General features: G+C 38.5%; 3 protein-coding genes across 4 annotated transcripts; 1 reads left to right on the top strand and 2 right to left on the bottom strand.

Annotated features, from left to right (window-relative positions):
• The first annotated feature begins 1,760 nt into the window (after positions 1–1,760).
• Positions 1,761–5,210, top strand: zgc:174895 (uncharacterized protein LOC100126024 homolog). 2 transcript variants are annotated; one of them, XM_044120283.1, is made up of 5 exons: positions 1,761–1,994; positions 2,096–2,189; positions 2,420–2,566; positions 3,821–3,916; positions 3,996–5,210. In XM_044120283.1, exons 1-5 carry the CDS (start codon positions 1,872–1,874, stop codon positions 4,136–4,138), a joined length of 603 nt encoding a protein of 200 aa, XP_043976218.1. In that variant the 5' UTR covers positions 1,761–1,871; the 3' UTR covers positions 4,139–5,210. The 2 variants fall into 2 exon arrangements, 1 of the variants encoding a protein (XP_043976218.1); XR_006370908.1 differs by having other exon boundaries at positions 1,940–1,994; positions 2,096–2,541; positions 3,996–4,038.
• Positions 5,211–5,565: 355 nt separating this feature from the next.
• Positions 5,566–12,195, bottom strand: rab34a (RAB34, member RAS oncogene family a). The gene is made up of 11 exons (XM_044120282.1): positions 11,992–12,195; positions 10,513–10,609; positions 10,329–10,420; positions 10,171–10,236; positions 9,189–9,290; positions 9,029–9,093; positions 8,871–8,922; positions 8,703–8,784; positions 7,606–7,696; positions 6,532–6,639; positions 5,566–6,456 (listed from the first exon to the last, which is right to left on the bottom strand). Exons 2-11 carry the CDS (start codon positions 10,585–10,587, stop codon positions 6,389–6,391), a joined length of 801 nt encoding a protein of 266 aa, XP_043976217.1. The 5' UTR covers positions 10,588–10,609; positions 11,992–12,195; the 3' UTR covers positions 5,566–6,388.
• A 1,043-nt stretch (positions 12,196–13,238) lies between these two features.
• Positions 13,239–22,888, bottom strand: tlcd1 (TLC domain containing 1). The gene is made up of 4 exons (XM_044119698.1): positions 22,113–22,888; positions 20,716–20,798; positions 17,969–18,051; positions 13,239–16,541 (listed from the first exon to the last, which is right to left on the bottom strand). Exons 1-4 carry the CDS (start codon positions 22,316–22,318, stop codon positions 16,137–16,139), a joined length of 777 nt encoding a protein of 258 aa, XP_043975633.1. The 5' UTR covers positions 22,319–22,888; the 3' UTR covers positions 13,239–16,136.
• Between the last annotated feature and the right edge of the window lie 880 nt (positions 22,889–23,768).

The raw sequence follows: 23,768 nt of genomic DNA, 5'->3' as shown, positions 1-23,768 counted from the left end.
ACAACAAAGAGTCTAGTGTTCAACATTCTGCTCACACAGGCTGAAAACTCCCTCCAGAATGTTTTACTTTACATAAAATTAGCCTTTCTATAGGCTTTTTTTTCCCTTTCAGCAACCATGATCAACACATACAAGGTGTCATATTTGACTGAAAAAACTTGCAAGACATCAAGTCAAGAAATTAAAAATAAAGCTAATAAATAAACAATAGTTTGTAAGTTTTCCAATCAATAAGGCAGACTTCCAAGTAAGTGTAAATTTATGCAATATCTCTAGATATACACTTTATATAAAGGAACTTTAGCTATGTAAAAAATCTGAAGAAAGGTGCATGGTTGTCCGTTGCAGCAACTGCATGAAATGCTGAAATTGTCATAATAGTGTAAAATAACAGTTTCACCTTCTTTCTTTACTGTTAATATGGATATTTATGACTGTGTAATAGGGATTTTGTAGATAGAAAGGGGGAAAAAAGGAATAAATTTCTGCCAAAACATTTCTGAGCTCCAAAATTTTAAAAAATATTCTAAAAAAAAATCCAAAATTGTAATAATAATCAAATAAATTTTCTAGAAAAAACATGGAAATTCTTTATGTTGTGATGACTTCCTGAAGGCGGAGTTTCAGAAAGAGAAGGAGGTTCTTAAAGAGATAAAAGTCCAACTTCAAAGAGATAAATTACAAAGTCAATTTTCTTTAAAGTCATATGTGAAATATTTATGTAGCCCTTTTATCAATCAAACAAATTCTTATTTGTATAGCACATTTCAGCAACAAAGCCTTTCAAAGTCCTTTTTATCATAACAAACACAGAAACACAAAGTTATGCAACAGAGAATCAACAATCAATTAAGTCAAATGCCATCATGAAATTCGTAATTGATTACGTTTCAAATACAACTCTAAACAAGTGGGTTTTTAGTAGAGATTTAAAGGAAGTCAGTGTTTCAGCTGTTTTACAGTTTTCTGGAAGTTTGTTCCAGATTTTTGGTGCATAGATGCTGAATGCTGCTTCTCCTCGTTTGGTTCTGGTTCTGGGGATGCAGAGCAGAACCAGAACCAGAAGACCTGAGAGGTCTGGAAGGTTGATACAACAGCAACAAATCTTTAATGTATTGTGGTGTTAAACCATTCAGTGATTTATAAACTAACAACAGTATTTTAAACTCTATTCTTTGAGGTACAGGGAGCCAGTGGAGGGACTTTAAAACTGGTGTTATGTGCTCTATCTTCCTGGTTTTAGTGAGAACGCCAGCAGCAGCATTCTGGATCAGCTGCAGCTGTTTGATTGATTTGTTGGACAGACCTGTGAAGACGCTGTTGCAATAATCAGCGGGACTGAAGATAAACGCATGGATGAGTTTCTCTAGCTCTGGCTTAGACATTAGTCCTAGATAGTTATAGAAGGCCGACTTTGTAACTGTCTTTAAGTGGCTCTGAATATTAAGGTCAGAGTTCATCACTACTCCCAGGTTTCGGGCCTGATTGCTGGTTTTTAGTTGTAATAACTGAAGTTGTGCATTGACTATAGATCGCTCCTCTTTATGTTCAAAAATAACTTCAATTTTATAACAACTGAACTAACAAAGTTACTTGATTATGTTATGAAATGATCCTATGGGCTAGAAATTACTGCCCCTTTAACAATATCAGAACATTAGGAATTCTTTATGAAGTTACCTAATTTTGCCGACTTTAAAGTCCAGGTCCAACAGCAGAATGAATCTATAACAGAGTCCAGTCCCACCCACCAGCCCCAGTCCCCCCTCTGGAATCTGATACAGGCAACTGTCTCATTCCTAGTCCGGCTGGTTTTCCTCCCCACGTTTCTCCATCTGGCTGCATAGACTGCAGCATCGCAGCTACTTCAGATGGACGTGCTGGACGTTCCCGCAGACCGCCAGAAAGGATGGTACCTTTCACTCATGGCCCCCAACACAAAAGGACCAGAGTTCGCCTGGCTGGACCCGTCCAGACTCTACTGCAACTCGCAGGTCCGATAAGAGAGGAGCAGCACGCGCTCCGGTCTGTAGCTGGTGGTTTATTAACTCTTTGCATGGTGTGAATTCTCCCTGTCGTTTTGGATCTGATCCAGGCTCTGGCAGACTGCGTCAAAGACCTTCTGGGTCCGTTTCACAGCGACCCCGTTGACCTGGTTGCTGGGATCGATGCCATGGGATTAATTCTTGGTGAGAAAACAAAGTCGTTTATCTTGAATGGGGAAGAGGGGGGGAAAGCAAACACAGTTCAGACCGATCTTATTCAGAACGGCTGCTACTGTGTGACTGAAGAAGATGGAGAAACCTGACCCATTCAGGGTGCAATGCTAAATTTAGACATAACTAATATAAAACTTGTCTCTCACACATGGTGGGACTGTGAGGGTTTTCTGTCTTTCTTTCTTTTCTTTTTTTTAAAGGGGCTTCTGTCGCCACGACTCTTGGAAAAGGTTTTCTGGCCATTCGTAAAGCAGGTCATCTGTGTGTAGCGACCCAAAAACAGAACTACACAGACTACACAGGAAGAGAAAAGACTATGGAAGTAAGACTGGATGTGCTAAAACCAGGTTAATTATCACATTTCACTTAAGTTACACAATCAGTTCTTAGTATAATGTTTAGAAAAAGCAAGGACAACTAAAAGATTTAAAACCAAAAATTCAACCAAATCAGTTCAGTCTTGTCAAACAATGTTTCACAAAAAGCAGTTAAAAAAAAACCCAAACAGCTTAAAATATGAAAGGAAAGCTTTATTATGTATTGTTTTCTGTCATTTATGTGACAATATTAAAGCTAAAGGGAATATTAAAAACTAATGAGCACTATTTGAGGATTGTTAGGATAAAAAAACCATCCCACTAAATTGGTGGCGGTTCCAGTAAAGCAAAGTGCAGTCATCATTAAAAAAATGTCGGCAAAATTGTAAAAAGTTTCACCTCAATATTTTCTGGTGAGAAACGCGAAGCACATTTTCATAACCAGAAATTTTAAAGCACTAAAGTTTTTATTCCAAAACCACGGATTAGTTTGACTCGGAGCCGTCAGTGGGTCACGGGAAGTGAAGAATACCGCAATCATTTCCATGCCGTTCTTTTCAACGGTGCCATCTAGTGATGGCGAGAGTGTATTGCAGTTTACATATACCACATAGACAAGTTTTTTCTAACTGAAATCAGAGCAAACTTCTTGTTTTATGTCAGTTACTGATTTTTTTTCTATGATGTGTGAACCTCTAACTTGTTGGCAATCAATAAATCAAAACCTTTAATTTGCAACACTTGACCTAATTTAGTTTTTCCACACCATTGACTGGGCCAAAATCGTACTCGTAGGCCAAATAAAATATAATTTTTAAAAACTGAAAAGGCTTTTTTTTTTTTTTTTTATATAATTGAACATTTTTTATTGTAGGAACAGGATTGTAGATTCAAAACCTCAAACAATTTCTGTATGTTTTTCTTGTAAAACAAAAGGCTTCCAGTTTTCTTTTAACTTTGGGATTTAGAAAACAGAAAAATATATTTCTGTCCTCAGCAACTAAACCCATGTAGGTCAGTCTTCATTTGAAAACACAATTTAAATGTAAATTTAGATACACCAAGGTGTTTTTAGAATATAAGTCAATGAGTTAAACCAGAATGCTCACTTTGTGTTTCATCTAACATTTTTGTATGTAAATTTTGATTTAAAAGTTGTAGTTTTGTCCCAATCTATTCTTGAATTCTGGTCCGGCAAAAGACAGGTCCAGGGTCTGTACTTTGACCACCCTTGTTCTTCAAAATGCTAAAACTGAAGATCCTTTTGGACGTGTTCTGTGGCAGGTCTGAGGGTCTTGCTGGTGGACCAGTGGATAGAGACGGGCGGCACGATGAGGGCTGCCATCCAGCTGGTGGAAAACCTGGGAGCCACGGTCGCAGGTCAGCCGGCGCGGAGACCTCGTTGACCAATCAGAGCTCGGCAGCTGAATTCAGACTTGTCTCCTCGTTTGCTGTGCAGGTGTGGCAGCCGTGGCCATCGAGAACACGGAGGGAGGGAAGTGGATCAAGGAAAACTACAAGTTCTCCCACTGCATCCCAGAAGGGCTGCAGAGCCAAGTGGACGGGAAACACCTGGACTCTTTCAAGAGCTTCACTAAGTAGAGGCGACCCTCAGCGAAGACGACTAGGACGCATTTTACGTGAAATGCTTTAATTTGCATAGAGATACTGTAACGTAGTAGGTTTAATTTTATTTTTTTTTTACTAACTAAAATTATTTGACATGATTGTATTACTGCCATAAAAAAAAAGATTAAACACTTAATGATTAAACAGCAACGACTAGTCAATGCAAACAGAAAACAGACGCTACAACAAAATTCCGTCACTGATTTGATAGAAAGTAACGTAAAACGTACCCACCAGGATTCCTGGAAATGTTTTTAAAGCAGTGAGCAGTGAGCAGCATGAGGCGTGCCAGAGAAGATGGTGATCATCAAAGAGTGTGGTTTAGAAATGAATTTAGGAGGGAATCTATTCACTATCAGTGTTTACAACGCTCAGCGTAACGCTGTAATAAATGGCAGCTCCATGCTGAAACGACAGTAGTGTAACCTTTGTGACAACTTGTATTGTAGTAGCATAATCTCACACTGATCCAACCTTTAATGTGAGCACATTTTTGTGGAGGGTAAAGAGTATAGAGCAGTAATAATCAAATCACAAGCCTTATAGTAATTTGCAATTGTGTAATATTGTTAAAAATAACACTTATTTTGGTAACACTTTGACAGATTTGTGTAAGACATTGCACTGTCATAATCATGACATAACACCTGTCATTATGATGATAGAGTCTTCATGAATGTTCATGACTGTTGTCATAAAGTGTAATTAGGTAAATAATGACACTTTTAATGAGAAGTTGAATTAAAACTTGCCTTAAAAGTCCATTAAAATGGTCAACTTTCCATTAGAAGTGTCATAATTTACCGAATGACACTCCATGACAACAGTCATAAACATTCCTGAAGACTCCTTCATCATCCTGACAGGTGTTATGTTATGATTATGTCAGTGTCATGTCAGTCTTATGCATGTCAAATAAAGCGTTATCATTATTTTTTCTTCTGTGGGGGTCAGGGTGTTCACACATCCTTTGCAATGTCTTCAACGACCTGAAGAATGTGTAAGTTGGCCTTCAACACATTAATCACAGGTCTTATATGTTTGTTGTGGCTATGAAGGTTTTATTCTTACGAGATTTTTATGTCAAAGTTATTACAGTTAACAAAACCTAACAAAATAAAGAAAATTGAGATTGAGAAAACATTTTTTGCCAACTGAAATTAGTAATGGTACTTAATGGTGAAAAACTATAACCAACTGAAACTATGTTGCTTTTTTATAAAAGTAACTAAACATACTGGAATTAGAGAAATTCTTCATTTCGCAAAAAACCAAGCAAACACACTCTAAAGACCGATTACGGTACAACTAACTGAACTAGGGAAACAGAGAGTCACAACAAAAACAAACTAAGCTACAAAGCAGAACCTAAACTTATTATAAACTTCTAAATTATTGCATTTTCTTGTCGAAACGCCCTGACTTTAAACGACACATAAATATGGCATCTCTGTCCTTTCTTTCCTATTTTGAAGAGAGACTAACAGAAGTGGGTGTATAAGTGACTCTATAGTGAGGCTTCAGGCAGACAAGTACTCCCAGGTTAGTAAGTAAAAGTTCACAGCCACTATAAAAATGAAAAGAAAAATTACTGGGAAAATTAATAGTGTCATTCAGTTTAAAATAAGGGATTCCAGTAGCTTTGTATCAAAAAGAATTTCACCCACATAATAATTGAACTTAAATTAAAGGTTGGATTTTGTAATTTTTTCAGTATGAAAATGTGCCACAGCCTTAAAAGGTACATTCATACTAAGATGATTTACACGTTTCTATCAAGTTACCAGAACATCTAAACGGCAACAAAGGAGTTGAGGGGAAGAACTAGTGATATAAAAAGTGGGAGTTGGGGAAAAACACACAAAACTTCACCTATATGTTTGAGCTAAAAATGCAATAAGAAATTGATTCTGAAAAACTCTACAGCAGCAAAACTGGAGCTATAAGCTGAGTAAGTATCTGAAAACTCTTTGGCAGTTTGATGGCAGCACTATCGCTCTGTGTTTAAAGTCCACCACAAATATCCTCACTTTTCCTGCTGGTCAGGAAAAAAAAATAATAGTAATACAGACGCTAAACATGCCATGAAATGCTCCCCTCCTTTTCTGGCCACAGAAATCCTCCCAACTAAGCTGGACGGCAGCCACACTCATCCACCGCTGAGAAAAAGTCTCATTCAGTCTGTGCGTTTGCTTTTTGTTTTTAAAAACCTTTAGCCCATCCTTACTGACAGCAGTTGGCCTGCTTCTTCTTTGTTGTGGTGTACAGATTGCTTGAAGTGCTGTTAATTCCTAAACGCAACAACAAAGAAGAGTGTTAACTTGTGGGACGTTTGTTTAACTTCTCGAGACAGTTCACATACTCACTGACAACATCGCCAATCTGTCTCGATGCGCTTTTCTCCAACTCGGCAAGAACGTTTGTCTCAAAGGCCAAACCGGCGACTCGAAAGAAGAACTCTTTGACGTTTTCGCCTGAAGAAAAGCAGCCATAGATCTGTTAGAGGCTAGTTGGAAACCACTGTAATGGCTAAGTGATACTTCACATGTCTCTTTATTTAAAAATATTTTTCTATATCTTTTTTCAAACTGCTTTTGACAGTAAAGTGTCGGAGATGGTGTTAGCATTTATGCTAAGAAAGCTAAACAAATACCGTAGACCCGAGCCAGTATTCACAGATTTTTCTGCTGAATGTGACTCCATTCCAAATTATTTATGGAAAATTTGCCTGTTTTTGTATTTTCGTCCAGTATATCCCAAATATTTGAAATAAAATGCAGCGGGAGAAGCTGAAATACCTTGGCGCGGTGCTAGCTGACATGCTATGCAGTGATGGTCAACTTAAAGAAGACTGTGGATGTTAGCTTCTGCAGTACTGTAGTGCGAAGACGGTTTCCACTCTAACGCAGTGTTTCTCAATTATTTTCTGTCATGCCCCTCCTGGGAATCATCACTTTTTCACGACCCCTCCCCCCGTTGACCTTCCCTCCTACTATTAATATTGTTCATATTTAATAATTTATCTGTACAAACCATTGGCTACTTCTACTGGCTGGAACAGCCTGTTGATTAGTTTGAACAATTCAGCCACCCGGCCTCATGACCGGAGGCTTGTTTATCACTCAAGCACGAATAAAGACAATTATAAAGTCTTGCTTCTTGCGCCCCCCTGATCCCTAAAGGGTAGACAGAGACTTGGTGTTTTATCAAAAATAAAAAAGTAAATATATTTTAAATACTTTTATCTTCGTGTTAACCCGCATGTCTGTCTTCTGTCACGTCGCTGCTGTTACACCTGAATTTTCTCACAGTTGGGACAGTGGAGCATATTTTTATCCCACTTTATGATTTATACAGAGAGTGATTGGCGAGCTCTGTATACAAAGGCAGAGTGTCAGACATTAAAACAAATTTCACTGGAATGAAATGTATCGACTCACCCGTCAGCGATGAGACAGCCCAGTACTCAGCATGAATCTCTCTCGCAAGTTTTATGGCATCTTGTTCGATCCGGGAATACTGAGCAGGAGACTGTTTGAAATGGGAGGAGAAACCAGAGGCTGCTTTCTAATATGCATTAAAAGCATTTTCATTTGAAATATGTACAGTCATGATGAAAGTGTTACGGTATACGTTCCAACTAAGCTTATTTGTTTCAAAAGCACCACATGAAAAATCACAACATTCAAGGAGGTATTAAAAATACTTTTCATTAAGTCAATGTTTCTACACTATTATTAATATTATTGTTAAATTGTTGGTCTGTGTGATATTCTAATATTAAATGTTGTGCTTCATTAGTTATGAAGAGAAAATCATGGCAATTAACAAAACGTAAAGAATAAAAAGCACCACACTGTTAAATTAATCTATATAACATGTTACTTAGTGAACTCATTTACTGAAATATTCAATTCAATTCAATCTTTATTAAAGAAAAAGTATTTTGATTCATAACAGAGATTAAAAAATAAAATAGGAAAATAAGAGAGAAGAAAATAGCAATGAAATAAATGAAGTTTTTGATATTATTGTAATTTATTGAATATATATAATGGTGTATATTTGGTAGATAATTTGATACGCCAATGTTTCTTGAGTGGAGAACTTGCCAAGAACTCCTGCAGTGCAACGTAACTAGATGAGTGACATGTGAGAATACAGGAATTGCCACATATCTGTGCAACTTACGTATAAAATTTTAAACGTTTGACGATACAATTCATCTGTAATTCACCACTAGCAGCAAAGTAAAAAAGGAACTTTGACGAGAATCAGGCGAAAGTTGAAGAGCTCAGACTCATCTCAAAAACAGCCAATATTTCTGCCTCAGTCAGAAAAGCTTTCGGGGTTTTTATGAGGAGGACGAAACATTCCTGAGGTTTCAACCAGAGGAAGAACACAAACTGTGTGTGTGTGTGAGAGAGAGTGGGCGTGTGTGTGCGTCTGGCGTTGACCCAAGCGCTTCCAGTAAAAAAAAAAACCCAACATAACACATCCACAGGCAGTGCCCACTTTAAACAGCGTTAAGACTCACACTCAGGTCCTTTTTTGTGCCGACGAGGAAGAGCTGAACGCTGGTGGGATCGTTCTCCTTCAAGGCGTCCTCCAGCCACTGCCTGCAGCAATAAAACATGGCAGGACATCAAACCGAGCGAGACAGAAATCATGAGTCCAGCAACACTGTCGTGATCACAGATCTTACCTGACGTGGCCCAGAGAGGCGATGTCATTCACGTCAAACGCGATTATCACAACTGAGGAAAGAAGAACATTTAACTTGAAGACTTTTTGAATTTTTTCTTCCCAACACCTGTTTCCTGTTTAATCCGCGGTATATTTGGGAAAGCTGGACGGACGAACCCTGAGCTCCTCTGTAGTAAGTGGAAGCGATGCACTTGAACCTTTCCTGGCCTGCAGTGTCCCAACTTTAACAGAGCAAAGACTCAGCAAAGTCACAGCAAGCGGATTAAATAAATAATATTATTAATAATAATAAAAAAGAAGAAATAATCAAACTCACAGCTGCAGGCTGAAAGGGACGCCGAGCACCTCAAAGCGCTCCATCTCAAAGTCAACACCGATGGTCGCCTTGTAGTTCTTATCAAAGGCATCCTTGCAAAATCTAAAGCAGAAATCTGGTTTTACTTTCTGGATCACTCGGTCACGTTGCTCACGCAGCTGAACTTTTTCTTTTTATGTAAATACTATTGAAAATGTGTTCTCACATTTATAGATTTCATGTCTTTTGTAATACTTTTGCTTACATTTTTATTTTGGAAGCAGGACTTCATGCCTTTCTTCTCAAAACTTGTATTGCTTCTACTATGTTGTCTTAGGCAGGAATTTGTTCACCCAGCCAAAGATCAGTAGCTGTTAGCCATCAGTAGCTCACTGCTGGTGGATGTTTAGTGTACTATGGAGAAGAAAGCTGACTTCGTTGTTTCTCCCTACATCCAGTGGGTGGCGCAGGTTGCTACAATCGATAGTAGCCACACAGGCACACCCGCTAGAAGGAAACAAACACACCCAGTACAACACTTTCATCCTATTGGCTGAGAGGTTACCAGGCGACTGTGCCAAAAGGCAGTTCTATGTTTTATAGAACTGTGAGCGCGAGGAGAAGTTTTGAGTACAAGCGTTACAAGTTTTGAGAAGAAGTCTTGCCTTCAAAAATAAAAATGTAAGCAAAAGTGTTAAAAGACATGAAATCCTGTTTTCAGACTGAAAATGTGTGCTCTGGGATTGTGGCAGAAAAATTCCTCCATATTCCTGGTTACCAATTATGTTTGACTGGATAACAATTAACACATGTTCACTGTCCTTCCTGCTATCTTTAATAATTTAACTACAAACACAGTTACACTCACTACTAATCCTCAACAATGTTTGTAGATACTCTCAGAGGTTGCAAAAATAACATCCGACTCTTAATGTTTGTACATTAGTAAATATTTTTAATGAATAAATCAAGCTTCATGCATTCATTAGCCTGCACCGTTTACCTATTAATCAGGCAGGTTTTCCCCACAGCCAGATCACCGACCACGATGACCTTGGAGATTTTAAATCTGACACAAGGAATGGTAGAAGAGTCAGCCGATGAAACATAAATAGAAATAGTCAAGCCGAGCTCACAGAGAGTTCAGGTGTTCGTTCTCACCCCACAGTGCCGGTCCGCTGCTCCTGGCAGGCCGTCCTCACTTTATTATTGAATTCGTCCGTAATCTGAAGAGCCGCCTCCTTTCTGAAAGCCTAAAATCAAAAGAGAGGAAGAGAAAGTGAGAGCGATATTGATTTTCTAAAACAATAAAGTTGCTGCTGACGCGCCCACTTTTGATTTTCACCTGAGGCAGCTGAGCGATGACCCGGTCCCGGCGAACCGGAGGAAAAACGCTCATGCTTGAAACTCTGAGAGACATGAAGCCTCGGGGAAAACGACGTCTGAACGAGAAAAACACAAACGTTTCAACTCTTTGGGTTTGTTGTTTCAAGCTGCTGTCACATTATGTTGCCGTAGCGCAGGGATAATGGAATGGGTGTGTGTCGTGTGGATCAAACAAATTGACAGATTTGACAGTTTTTGAAGTGCATGTGTCACTTTTGATGTCATCTTGCTCAGAATAGTGCATGTATATTAGAATCAACGATGTGGTTGCAATACAGGGTATTTGCAGGTTACGGCAAGTCGAATTTAACACTTTTTAATGCCGCTTCAAATGAAATTTAAGACAGAAAAAGCTTTAGATACACAGTGTTTGGGGGGATCCTTTGTCCTTCTCACACTGCATCTGGCTCTCTACACACTTAACCCCCATACTGCCAAACTTAAAAGTTTATTTTGCATAGAAAGCACCTAGACTCACATGGGTTAACAACACAAGCGAGACAGTGGTATAAACAAACAGCCAGATGTTGATAAATTCACCCTTAATGTAAAATTAAGTAATGTAAAATTTCTAGGAATATAGTGCCATTTCATAGCACAAAATGTCATGGTCAGTTTTTATGAAAACGCTATACATATCAAATATGACTTAGTAATTTAATGCTTTAAAATTAGGCTTATTTTTTTTTAAATGCAGCTCTATGGATTTTTTTTTCTTCTGTTGAATAAAATGACTAAAATCAAAGGTAATTTTTTTTTACATTTTTCAGTCGGAGTCAATGCCACTGCAATAAAAATAGATTTTAAGGCTTTCCACATATCTTTACCATTTTGGAGGGTGTGGTAAACTGGGTATCAAAACACTATCAGAAATCCTTTAGTGTTTATGACGCTTGTAATGCTTTTTTAAAGTAAACAAAAAAGTAAAAAAATATATAATGTTAAACATTTCATTTTTACATATATAACATCAAATTCCTCGGGATTAGTTCATACAGTAAATAATTGGAATAAATATTTCTGCTTCTAAATTCGTACATCTTTACTAGGTACTATTACAGCTTTACACCCAGAGGTTATAAAACACAGGCTCCTACTACTACACACATATCCCGAGACTTCCTACGAGCTACGGCAGCCTAAAGGAGCCAAAGGTGGATTACTCATGAAATGAAAGGTAGCCGGGGCAACTGTAATCAGTGCCGAGCCACTTACTGTCTGTTTTAATCCTATTGTTCATCAAAGCTCCGACTGAAGACAAAAGAAGTACAATTTACTTCATTCAGTTTCCTTCTACGTTCAGCTGTAGCGACTTTTTAAACTTTTATGTACCAACAAACCGTAAGTAAAAAGCTGAAAAGAGAGAAGGTCGCTGTGAGTTTTCTAAAGTAAACTGTAGAGAGGTAGCGTTTTAGCTGCAGTTGATGTTACAGGATACCTCAGCGATTCAAGATGGTCCTCTTCAGTCTTACTCCCCCAAAAGACGCCTCTTGCTCCACACTGACGCAGCTCACGCTTTCCGTGTTAAGTAAAAAAAAAAAAAGTTGACATTTATTAATGGGATTTAAGTCGAGCCACGGAAGTTGAGGGGAGCAGCCGAGAGGGACCGCAGCAGCTGCTGACTCAGTTCCCCTGGATTCATTCTTTCCTCCCACATTTTCCCCTGCTCGGCCCCCTGCTGGACAAAATGAAGAACTGCCAGGAATCTGTTGATCGTCTCCACTACTGCATCCATGACAAAGGATAAACTTTTTAAGAAAAATGATAGTTTATTTACTAAATTTGAATACACAAAAGAAAACCTGGCTTACATCTCAGATTTTTACTGACTTTTGGCTCTTTTAGCGCCATTATTTGAGACAGGGTTGTGTAACACAGACTGACCTGAGAGCAGAGCTGGAATTCTGACTTTTTAAAAGTAAGAATCCTGAGCAAAAAAAATTAGATTTATGAGATTAAAGTCTGATTGCATATGCAGTTGCATAATCTTACATTGAAAATTTTAGAGAAATCCAACCTTTAATCTGAGTCCTTTTATATTGTTGTTTTCTGACACTGAATTGGCCGCACAACTGGATGTTTAATCATCTGTAGCTGTATTTCCACTGGAAATGTGCTTAAAGCTTTGTCTGTATTCCCTAACCCTAACCCAAAAAACCCAACTCTACCTAGCACCTAAACGTTTGATCAAAACTCAAGAGTATTTTTGAAATTGCTATGTTTCCGTCCATTTTCTTACACCTTTATCCCAGGTGTAAGAATAAACACCTGGGATAAAGGTCAGGATTTGTTCCGGTGCCTATCTCCAGCTGTCAATGGACAACAGGCGGGCTCAACCTGGACAGGTCGCCAGTCCATTGCAGGGCGTGTTTCCATTGTACGAAAAATATTTTTGTAATGTAAATTTGTGCAATTATATGGTCAGTGGAAATGCTGCTAGGAAGCTCTTTTGATTGTTGTCAAGTCAAGGTTCTGATTTGTATTATTTAGCATCCAACTGAACAATGGCATTTTCTGAGCTGAACAATTCACTGAACTCAGTTGTCTCAACATTTGGCTTCATACATTGGATGGGCAAATTTTCATAATTTTATTGGTAGAAAGTGCTGTGGACAACATGTCCTCAAAAATGTTATGTTATTCAGCTTTCACATGCAAACTGAAACACAGAAAGAAATCATGACCCTTGTGATTTTAAACACTGTTTTATTCACTCAGTGATTCGAAAGACACTTTTAATACAAGAGTCATTTACATTGTTGTGCTGATGATCAATTGAAATAACTGTCGCAACTCCTTCCCTTCATTGTGTGGGAAACTTAGAATTATTGTAGTCTGCTTATGTTCAAAAGGCACTTTGGTACGAAGGCACAACAGCAAAGGTCAGACGCACATCAGCTCCGTCTATGCCTTTTTTTCTTGCCGTTGGTTGAAATATAAAATGAAGTTTACATTGATCAGCCACAACATTATGACTATTGGTAAAGAGAGTTATACGGGGTTGCTTTGTTACATCCTGATGATTTAGCACTTGCAACATCCTCATGTCTTTTTGGAAATAAATCAAAGATTGTATTGCTAATGTCTCAGGATCCAAACTTGTCCGTGCTTCTCTCCATGAAGAAGACTGGAGGGCATCTGATGTTGTGTCTGAGGAATAAACTTGTCAGTAAAATTTTACTGTCATCAGCAGTTACGACTTATGCAATGATCAAGTCCACTTAGAGCCAACAAACACGTACATCTTTAAAAATGAAAAAAAAAAAAGTTCTAAAGGAACGTGCACTTGAGGACAAATATTTACAAAGTGTTTTACATCCATTTCTGAGGAAATAAGAGAAAGAAGAGACATACGTCGATCAGGTTCAATCTTTAAAACTTGATCATCTCCAATGTGTTGCTATTAACCAAACCAGCAAAAGAGATACACAGTGTCTGACCACACGGTTGTGCTGCTGCCTGCTCGGTATGAAAGATTTATTTTTTCAGGGTTCCTCGTGAAAAAATGGCAGAAAGATCTCGTTTCAGCTCCACTGGAGTCAGTTAGAAACAGATTTGATCAAAGAGTCATAGAAGAAATGATCCTGCATCATAGCATGTTAGCAGTTCAATTGGTCATGAACAACTCTGTCCAGTCCAGCATCTCTTCAGCCATTCCTGGAGACATGGCTTCATAGAGACGGAAGGCTTGGTCCACATAGTTATGCAATGTTAAAATGCTAATTCAGAAAATTCCAAGTGTCAACAACATTAATCAAAAAGCCCTATAAAAAAAAAACACTTTTTCCCATGCAGGTGTAAAATAGATTGCAACATACCATATAGTGAGTGTGCTGTACAAAAAGCAGCAGACGAAACGCGATTACCCATTTCAAATACATACTGAAATATTCTTAACATATACTTCAATGGACAAGTGTAACATTACCACAAGATGTTAGCATTCCAGCAGCAAATAATATAGTTATAAATATTATCAGTACCTCGCTTGTATCAAGCGCCCATTTAAAGTAGCAAGCAACAATCAACCTGACTCAAAACATTAGCAACATCACGTTAAATAAGGAAATTCATCTAGTACCTATGAAGGTAAATTGTAACTGTACTTAAATGTCTTTTACTTTCTTTTTTTTGCTTTAGTTATAATAAAATATTGATACAGAGAGATTTTAATGAAACTATCAGTACCATTCTCATGTGTGTAAGCTAAATAGGCAGCTAATTTGAAGCATTTAGACAGGGAATGAATGAGAAAAAAAAAATGCTTTTTGAAAAGTAAACAAAAGTTGTATATCATCTTTAAACATACTACCTAACTAGTTAACTACATTTTACTAATTAGTGCCATATTAAACAATAAAAGAGAAGCTAGCCACCTGTAGCTTTAGCGTTTAGCTCAATAGCTGCAAGTATATATATTAGTAGTGTCAGGAATGCAACACTTTAAATTAACCAAAGGTTACTATAAAAAATAATTTTTAAATTAATTTCTAATCCACAACCATTAATTCTGTAATCTCATATGGGCTATGCTAGCTTCTGTGTTTCATTCACTTACTGATAGGCTACAATGGTCACTCAGGTCGAAGTTGTCAGGGTCTTAACATAATTTATTTTTATTAATTTGTTTTCTCTCGTTGATATGGTTCCATTGAACACTAGGCGGTACAAGTTGTTTGTATTCTTATCCTATTGCTGACATCCCGACTAGTTCCATCCTTAGTATTAGTACAAAGGAAAGATCTGTGGCATATTCTTTATATTTAGCTTACAGACATGGAATGGTCATGTTTGTTAAGTAAGGCTAATGAATGCATTTTACAAGCATTACATTATCAAACGATCGATATGGTGGTTTTTGTCATCTCTACACAGCCGCCATTGGATCACTTTTTAAAAAAGAATCACTGCTCATAGAAACCAAAACAGACTAAAATCTATTTACATCACACTGGTTGTTATTATCTTTCCATTAATGTTACGTATGTCAATTTAACAATCCCATTCCATAAAGCTAAGCTTCTCCTACTTCTTATGTATGCATACTAATCATTAGCACACAGTGCTTATACACAGTTTGATACAGAAGTTAATGTTAAATCCCACTCAGTGCTATCGCTACTTAGTTGACTCTGTATACTTTATTTATTATGTAGTTACGTTATACTACATATAAGCTGGTCAGAAAAATTGGTCAATAGGCCAAAAGCTTGAGTTCTTCCAAACTTCCATTTTAACCTTCAGTAGGAAAGTGATCAAGAGAAATGCTGATCTCATTTTTACAAAACATCAAAGAAACCTTAGTATTCCAACGAATAAAACATTGTCCATTACGCCAAAACTTGTACAATTTCAAGGATTTGTCAGTTTTCACTTAAACTCGTGTTGAATTTAGTTCAAATTCCCTACTTTAAAATTTCTGTGTAAAAGCAGCACTCGAAAAGGCTACGTGTTTTGGGGAGTTAATACTTTGGCAGTGAATCTGTTGTCATGAGCATTTGTTAGTATGAAAACACAACAAAATCTGTAAACTTCCCGTCTTAAATTAAATACATGGTGCAGTCCTGTAAACCGCTCACCCGGTCAGTCGCTGAGAAACTTCTTGGAGTTGTTGTTGTGCGTGCCGTTCTGTCCCGCGTACCTCTTGCTTCGGGGAAAGAAGTCAGTACGGAGCAAACGGTAGAAATAAATCACCATCATGATGTTCATCATCATCATGGTGACGAGGAAGTACCCGCCGTGGTCCATCCAGGAGTAGTTGTTGACGATGTACCAAGTGAGGTAGAACTGGGTGCCGAGGCGAAACATGACATAGGTGAAGAGGTTGGCAATTTTGTTGATGTGGTATATGGAGGAGGACTGAGCGTTGGCCAGCTTCAGCATCAGCCGCAAGTGCAGGGTGACGCTGTTGACCTCCACGAAGAGGGCGATCAAAGCACCGGCAATGTAGAGCTGGGTGTAGAGGGCGTACAGGAAACACCAGATCACCTGGAGACAGAACATTACGGTGAGGGTGTTCGTACCAATGGACGGCTAACCTCTGGTTTGGTTTTGGACAATAAATCATTAACAATATCAATCGCAATATCAATATCATAATACGTCTGATAGAACACTCAATAGCTTCCCTGAACTCTTATCCAGAACCGCATGGCATTCTGGGGGATGTAGGCAAAGGGAACACTATAGCTGCTCAACCTTGGTACCAACAGACCAACTGACTCTTTGGTTACCTAGCAACGACGTGTTGAGTAACTTGTGGAGAAGCAGTTCTCAAGCCTCATAAATGTTTGAGAATAAAGAAAAACAACAGCGTGGAGTGAAAGCTGTGGCTAAAAAAAGGAACGATTGCAGCACCAGTTTTCTCTGGAAGTATTTCAGATATTTAAAACTAAAAAGTAATCAATAATTATTAGGGCTGTCAACATTAACGCATGTGATTAATCTATAAAGATTAACACATTAATATTACATAATTCCACTGAAGCACAACCAGTTTATTGTTGACATTTCTAAGCTACGTTTGAAACAAAATGACTTCTTTTAAACCATCCTAAGTTCAAAAACCTGGAAAACTGAGATGTTTGGTTTGAGACAATAAAAGATTTTCGTGTATTTTTACATTTCAAGCGTACATGGTTAAAGCACGGTAATAAATCGTGACTAGTAAACAAGTAAACAGAAACACAAATAAGATAAGTTATGACGTCTCTGTAAACAAAATTGTTCTTTAAAAAAAGGGGGCTAGTTGAGACCAAAGCATCATCCAATTTTTGGTACAAGGAGAAAGAGAAGAGAAAAACGATAAATCATACAAATGGAAATTATTGCGTTTGTTTTAATTGATCAGTTAATTGATTCACTGTTTATTGCAACAGGCCTAGACAGCACTAATAATTATCTACATCTACTGATGTGAAACTTTTACATCGTAATACATTTTTCAGCCATATCGTCCAGCCCTCTCTAAGAGTGCCACAATCTGTTTAAAAGTTGACTTTTTCATTCTTTCAGTGTGAGATTATACTATTGCAGTAAATGTTGAATGTGTTAGATTTAATGGACACATTTTGAGTAAAATTTTTACTAACATTCATTAATATTTCAAGCAAAAAAAAAAAACATTAAGCGGGACAAAAGTCCAGCAATGTTTCTTCATCAGTGGAAATCCTGTTTTCTTTTGTCATCTACACTTTGTTTGATAAAAAAAGAGGAAAAACAAAGCTCTCTCTATTAATAACCAATCAAGTCAACTTCAACTCTCCCCTTTTTTTTTCCATGTCCTGGGAACCTGTCCAACGCATTGCAGAACTTGATGTTATCTTTCTTTTGTCTTGTGACTCAGATGTACTGTCTGAACCAGAAACGCCTGCTTGATCGAGTTAAAAACAAAAGCACGAGCACCAACATCTTACCATCGCATGATGGAGTAGGAACTCCCATGATCCTCTGCCGTGTCCCGTCAGAATGATGTCGCCTGCATCGTGCACGAAGTAACCTGGGGGTAAAAAAGTAGTTTTGTATTAATGTGGTGTGAGGTAAAGACATGGACTTTCCATTAAAAAATTTTTTTTTTTTCAAAATGAAAGTGTTGTAGTATAACACACCAACACAACAGAACTGACCTTACACACACATTTTAACAACATTCATGAATGCCTCTTAAAATGCATTGGGGCTTATAGATTACACATGAATAATAGATTTCTACTAGCTTCTAGCACTTATGAATTTGGTAATACAGTGTTATTCTCTAAAATTACACACTTGTCTGTGTAATGAGACGAGGCCACATCTTTCCAAATCTCTATTTCTGATTGGCTGATCGTTCCTGGTGATGTCTCCTCTCCCAGAAGGCCCGGAAGTTGCAATCGGAACCCAACTTCATTTTTGTATTGTACAGTATTGTCTTCATGTTTGAGGTGATGTTGAATTGTAGGTGATGTAATGTATCTAAAGAACAAATTTCAATACCTATATGTCGCCTACGGATATTTTATGTCCACTATTTTTCTTGATAAAGTTTTGTTTAAAGAAAAAAAGTGTAAACCAGGTATGCTGGTCGTTAGCCTCTCCAATGCTAACACCAGCCTGGTGGACAGAAGAGTAGGAGGTACACTAGAGTACATGCTAGTGTACTCTCTTCCTCATTCTTGCTAGCGCCGGCCTCTCATTAATCAGACTAGCAGCTATCGCTTCATAATAATTATAGCCTCCTGTGAAAAGGAAGTAGCCACTGCTTGATGCGCAGAAGTCTTAATTTTGGACCTAATACCACTCCATAGTTTATAGCATTGAAGTTATTGCTTTTTTTTTTTTTTTTTAATACAATTAGATAATGCTTCTCTTTTTTGTGTGACTGTTAAACTCCTCTGACAGGAGAGCGAAATGTCTCCAGTCATCATATTCCAGACATGCAAACTAAACGTTTCCCATTTGGTTATTAAACTGTGACAGTCTGATTCAGCTGAAATATTTCTACCGCCTGGGATTTTTTCATTTATGCATTTATTTATTTAGTTTTACGAGTGCCACTCTGAGGTGAGAATGACACACAAACAGCTGCTGTGTTAATGCGCCTAACCTCTCATTTCATTTGTGTTTGGGCTCTGAGGAGCTGTTTGCAGTTGTTGGGTGGGGGGGAAGCTCTCACCAGACTTGTATTCTCCTAGAGTAGAGACATGAAAACCAAGCCACACACAACAGAGATACTCGAACAGACCACCGAGGCTCGAGACGGTTGTTTTTGGTGGCCATAGCGTTCGCCTGTCAGGATTAAAGGAGGAGCTGCCGACTGCTTCAAACAACAGAAAGTGAGATAATTACACGCTTCTTTGGTAACAGGAGGCAAATGCAGCTGAACTCCTCCCACACTCTGCCGTGGGTGCAATAACATTTCAATATTCTCACGTACAGATCAAATAACTTGGCTGTTTAAAAGTCAGAACCTTTTTTTTTTAATTGCGTCACCTTCTCAGATATAGACTTCCCTTCGTATTTTAACACATCACAACAGTACAGTTTTGTGCTGGGATTTTATGTACAAAGTTGTTAGGTGCCTGGAAGGACAATGATAAAAAACTTTGGAACATAAAAATCTGAAAAGTGGCCTTCTAATTTCAACTGCAAATGGAAACCTCCAATCATCAACTTTAAGTATTCCAGAAGGTTAGTAATGATAACATAACAAAACAAACATCTAGTCAGGCGTCATAATTAGGAACTTGTGTAGGAATATGGAAAAATGAGTCATGGCTTCTCCGGTAAGTGAGAAGCCAGATGTTAAATTTAAAAAGAAAAATGTTAGTTTCCACTCATGTTTTTTTTTTCCTACATGTCATATTTTCACATTCAAAATGACAATTAAAAAAACTATTTTTTTTTTCTTCTTGTTCCCTTTTGTTCTGGAGAAAATCCAAATGGATTTGGTTTTCTCTTCATATTTCACAAATTAAAAACATAAAATCAATTGCCAAACGTGCACAGATGACAAACAATTCATATTTTCACATTTCACCAATAAAATATCACTTTGTGAAATTGTAAAAGTTTCAACTTTTTAAAAAAACAATATCAATGTTCCTTAACAAAGTTAGCAACAATGATATTTGTGTTGCTTGATGTAAAGCATTGTGAGGCATGAACAAACTTTTAATTTGATCTTCAAAGTGAACTTAAATTCTCCATAAATCTAACCTGATTAACTAACAGGTTAGATTTATGTTAGAGAAAGATGCTCAGTGGTGCTTGGACTAAGGCTCCATGCCCTAGGCGACACTTTATATGGGGGCGCAATGAGGCCGAAAAACAATTATGTTTTTTTGTTTGTTTTTTTGGTAGGTTACATCTAGATTCAAACACAGACTATATTTCACACCGTTGGAGTGCTTTTGCTAATAAAGTGATTTCTGAATTCAATCGTTTGAACTGCTTCTTTATGTTTTAATATTGTTATTTTATATTTTATTTTATATAAAATCCCTCCATGTTCTGTCACTGCTCAATTATATGCTACTTATGTTGCTCTAACAAAAAAAAAATCAAACTAATTAATTACATTGTTTATGTTTGGAATGTGACAGAATGCGAATAAAAGAGAAAAACTATAAGCGACCTGGATGTCATTTTGGCACATAAAACTGACAGAGGTGCGTTTACTGACCTGTGGAGATGCAGATGAGCAGGTAGGACAGGGGGGTGTGAAAGCTGTGGATGTTGCTAAGCGTCTCGGGCCAGATCACCACGCTGCAGAGAGGGACACACACAGGACGGATTAACGACTCTGAATATTCACCTGAGTCAGACAGGCAGCGGCTCGTTTGTGGACAGAAAACCCTGACAAAGCAGAAGCGTCGGTAAGAAAGGCCTTTCAAAAACCTCCTTCCCCCAACAACAGATATCAATGCTTTCAGGGGATGTTCTAAAGCATCGGCGCCTCTCTGAGCTGTATACACCACAGGTTTATTACTTAGAACATTTTGACAAATATACTTCATATTATGAACATTTTCCACACTTGATGTATGATTATGTTTGCATATATCAAACATGGCTTAAAAAATTGACTTTGCAATGTAATGCCTTGAAATTGGGCCTCTGTCTCTTTAAGAAACTCCTGCTCTTTCTTCTAACACGCCAACCTCACAACATTGCTCCTCTATTAACCCTTTAGCCAGCGCTGCACCTGCACTGAGAAGTAGCTCCTACAATGAGCTCAGCAGATGCACAGTCCAACAAATGTTTGCTAATTACTGCTGGCTAGTCTGAAGGAGCTGAATGGCATAGTCGTAGGGGAAAAGGTTCTCTATGGATTACAAGCTGGGAAGGTTAGATCCTCCAAACAGGCAAAGTTAGGTCCAACCAGGCGTTTTGCACAGCTAACTGGTTGCCATGGAAATTAAAGGACTCCTCAAACATGCCTGGAAGATTCAAGGCAACACTCCAGGTCTGTTTTTGACAAGGGAATAACATTGTAACTCGACATAAAAGCTCAAAAAAGTCAATTCTACATGATACCGCCCCTTTAATGGCCCAACGTTTTGTGTGTGTGTAAACACGCCACAGTGAAAGCTCGGTTCTAAACCGTGCCATGCGCTACTGAGTCATTCCTTCACATTTCTGATTCAGAAATTAAAGAAGTATTTACATTACTGGTGACTCTCAATGTGGGGAGATAAGTCATGTGTGTCGATTCCCCGCCCCTCTTTTGATGCTTTCACAATACACAATCAGGTTTTTCCTGTTGATTTTTTTTAATCTTTTCTTATTCTGTCTGCAGCTCAGAACTAAAACCACCAACAACCGTGCGTTAATTCAACAACAGAAGCAGCTCCGCATGTCCCTCCCCACTTAAGAATGCCATTGTCCCAGTTCAAGCATGCCCTTCTTCTTCTTCTCCTGACTGCCACAGACTGTCACTGCTACACACACACACACACACACACACACACAAGCATACACACATTCTCCCACACGTTGTACTACATCATGTGAACCGGGAACAAGACAATGCCACCTCAGTGTGGAGCAGCGGGGTGGATGGATGGAGCTGTCACTCACCAGGTCAGAGCCCAGGTCCCGGTCAGCATCGAGTGCACCATGGACACGGACAGGTTCTTCCACTTCCAGGAGCGGAAGGCGTCCTGCCGGACCACCGTGGGGACGGGCAGCCTCTGCAGCAGCTGGTGGGCCACCCTGAACAGCAGAGAGCAGACCAGCACCGCTGGGCCCGGGTGGCTCTTCAACACAGGCAGCAGGGCCTCCATGCTCTTCTTTACGTCCCTGCTCCTCTAGAATTAAAACGGGAGCTGTTGTTGTTGTTGTTGTTATTGTTGTTTGTTTTGTTTTTGTTTGTTTTGTTTTGTTTTTTTTAAAGAGATGGATTCCCTCCCTATGTGATGGGGAGCGTCGTGCAGGAGAAAAAGAAGAAGAGGAGACGATCAAATCACCGCGCAGCGGATGTCTGGCTGTTGCCGTCTCGCGTTTTTACGCACGGGTCCAAGTCCGGGTCCGGCAGGGGACGGAGGCGAGGGAAGCAGGGGGGATTCCGTGTCGGATCATTCCAGTGGGACGGCGGTGGTTTTCTACACGCCGCGCTTCGTAAACATGACGAGGCGAGCCGCGCTCAGCTCGGCTATCCGTGCAGAATGACGGGAGAAAAGGAGGAGGGAGGAAGGCAGTGGGGGTGGGTGGTGTCGCGGCTGCTCCGTCGGCTCGCAGGAACAAGGAGGGGCAGACACACCAAGATTATGTTACGCAAAAAACAAACTCCCAAAAGCCAGATCTGATGCTGCTGCTGCCGCTTGTGGAATGCGGTTCGGAAATATGCTGGTGACAAATAATAATGATGATAACAAAAGAATGGCATCAGCGGAGATCGTTCAGAAAGAATGATCATGGGCGGCACGTGACGTGCTTACAAGGTCCGAGCGTGTTTGGGTAATTGGGTTTTCTCATCAGAAACATTCCCAATCAGAAGCATTTCCATTACAAATGCGCTTCAAATCCTTGTTTATATTCTGATAGTAATAATAATAATAATAATAATAATAATAATAATAATAATAATAATAATAATAATAATAATAATAATAATAATAATAATAATTTTAGAAAACAAACAAACAAAAAAACTATTTTGTAGATGTGGCGTTTCCATTAAATAAGAAATTACACTAAAATCACACGTAAATAAGGTTGTTCACGCAATAATTACAAAATCATGGCAGCGACGGATGTAAACAGTTACACGAGACATATTCATAACTCAGCTGTGGTGCTAGCCAATCAGATGAGACACTGGAATCTTATTCAGGTGGATAAGCCGATTAGGACCTGGGGAAAATTGTAGTGATTTTACAGAGGAGCTATGGATTCAACACTTTCAAATGACTCCCTGGTGGAGCCAGCTGCACATTGTCGAGAGAAAAAAACAAACAAACCTTATGCTACTTTTCCTTCGTTTTCAGAAGTAGTAACATCCGGTTATACATCACGAGATTCATGTGATGTGAAAAGGTGTTTCCAATAGCTGAGAAACCAGCCCAAATCTAAAATTGTATCAAACGTGGACTCTCCCCCTCCCCCAAATTGTTGTGTTTCTATTAAGCAAATTTATTTTCGTAATTTCAATTTGGAAATTACAAATTAGAAACACAGATAGTGGCCCAAATAAAGAAGTGGTTTTAAAGAATTTTGTCAAATATTCATCTATGT

The sequence above is a fragment of the Gambusia affinis genome, linkage group LG06 (genome assembly GCF_019740435.1).
Source record: "Gambusia affinis linkage group LG06, SWU_Gaff_1.0, whole genome shotgun sequence".
In the NCBI taxonomy this organism is placed as follows: domain Eukaryota; kingdom Metazoa; phylum Chordata; class Actinopteri; order Cyprinodontiformes; family Poeciliidae; genus Gambusia; species Gambusia affinis.
This window is presented reverse-complemented; position numbering and strand designations above follow the sequence as displayed.

What these genes read in the sequence shown, in the direction of transcription:
- zgc:174895 (XM_044120283.1), top strand. Translation starts at nt 1,872, where the DNA reads ATGGACGTGCTGGACGTTCCCGCAGACCGCCAGAAAGGATGGTACCTT. An exon ending in GACTCTACTGCAACTCGCAG is followed by an intron (nt 1,995 to 2,095) that starts GTCCGATAAGAG and finishes GATCTGATCCAG; the next exon opens with GCTCTGGCAGACTGCGTCAA. An exon ending in TGCCATGGGATTAATTCTTG is followed by an intron (nt 2,190 to 2,419) that starts GTGAGAAAACAA and finishes TTTTTTTTAAAG; the next exon opens with GGGCTTCTGTCGCCACGACT.
- tlcd1 (XM_044119698.1), bottom strand. Translation starts at nt 22,318, where the DNA reads ATGGAGGCCCTGCTGCCTGTGTTGAAGAGCCACCCGGGCCCAGCGGTG. An exon ending in GGGACCTGGGCTCTGACCTG is followed by an intron (nt 20,799 to 22,112) that starts GTGAGTGACAGC and finishes CCCTCTCTGCAG; the next exon opens with CGTGGTGATCTGGCCCGAGA. An exon ending in TCCTACTCCATCATGCGATG is followed by an intron (nt 16,542 to 17,968) that starts GTAAGATGTTGG and finishes TTCTGTCTCCAG; the next exon opens with GTGATCTGGTGTTTCCTGTA.
- rab34a (XM_044120282.1), bottom strand. Translation starts at nt 10,587, where the DNA reads ATGTCTCTCAGAGTTTCAAGCATGAGCGTTTTTCCTCCGGTTCGCCGG. An exon ending in TTACTACAGAGGAGCTCAGG is followed by an intron (nt 8,923 to 9,028) that starts GTTCGTCCGTCC and finishes TTCTTTCCTCAG; the next exon opens with TTGTGATAATCGCGTTTGAC. An exon ending in GGCTGTCTCATCGCTGACGG is followed by an intron (nt 6,640 to 7,605) that starts GTGAGTCGATAC and finishes GCTTTTCTTCAG; the next exon opens with GCGAAAACGTCAAAGAGTTC.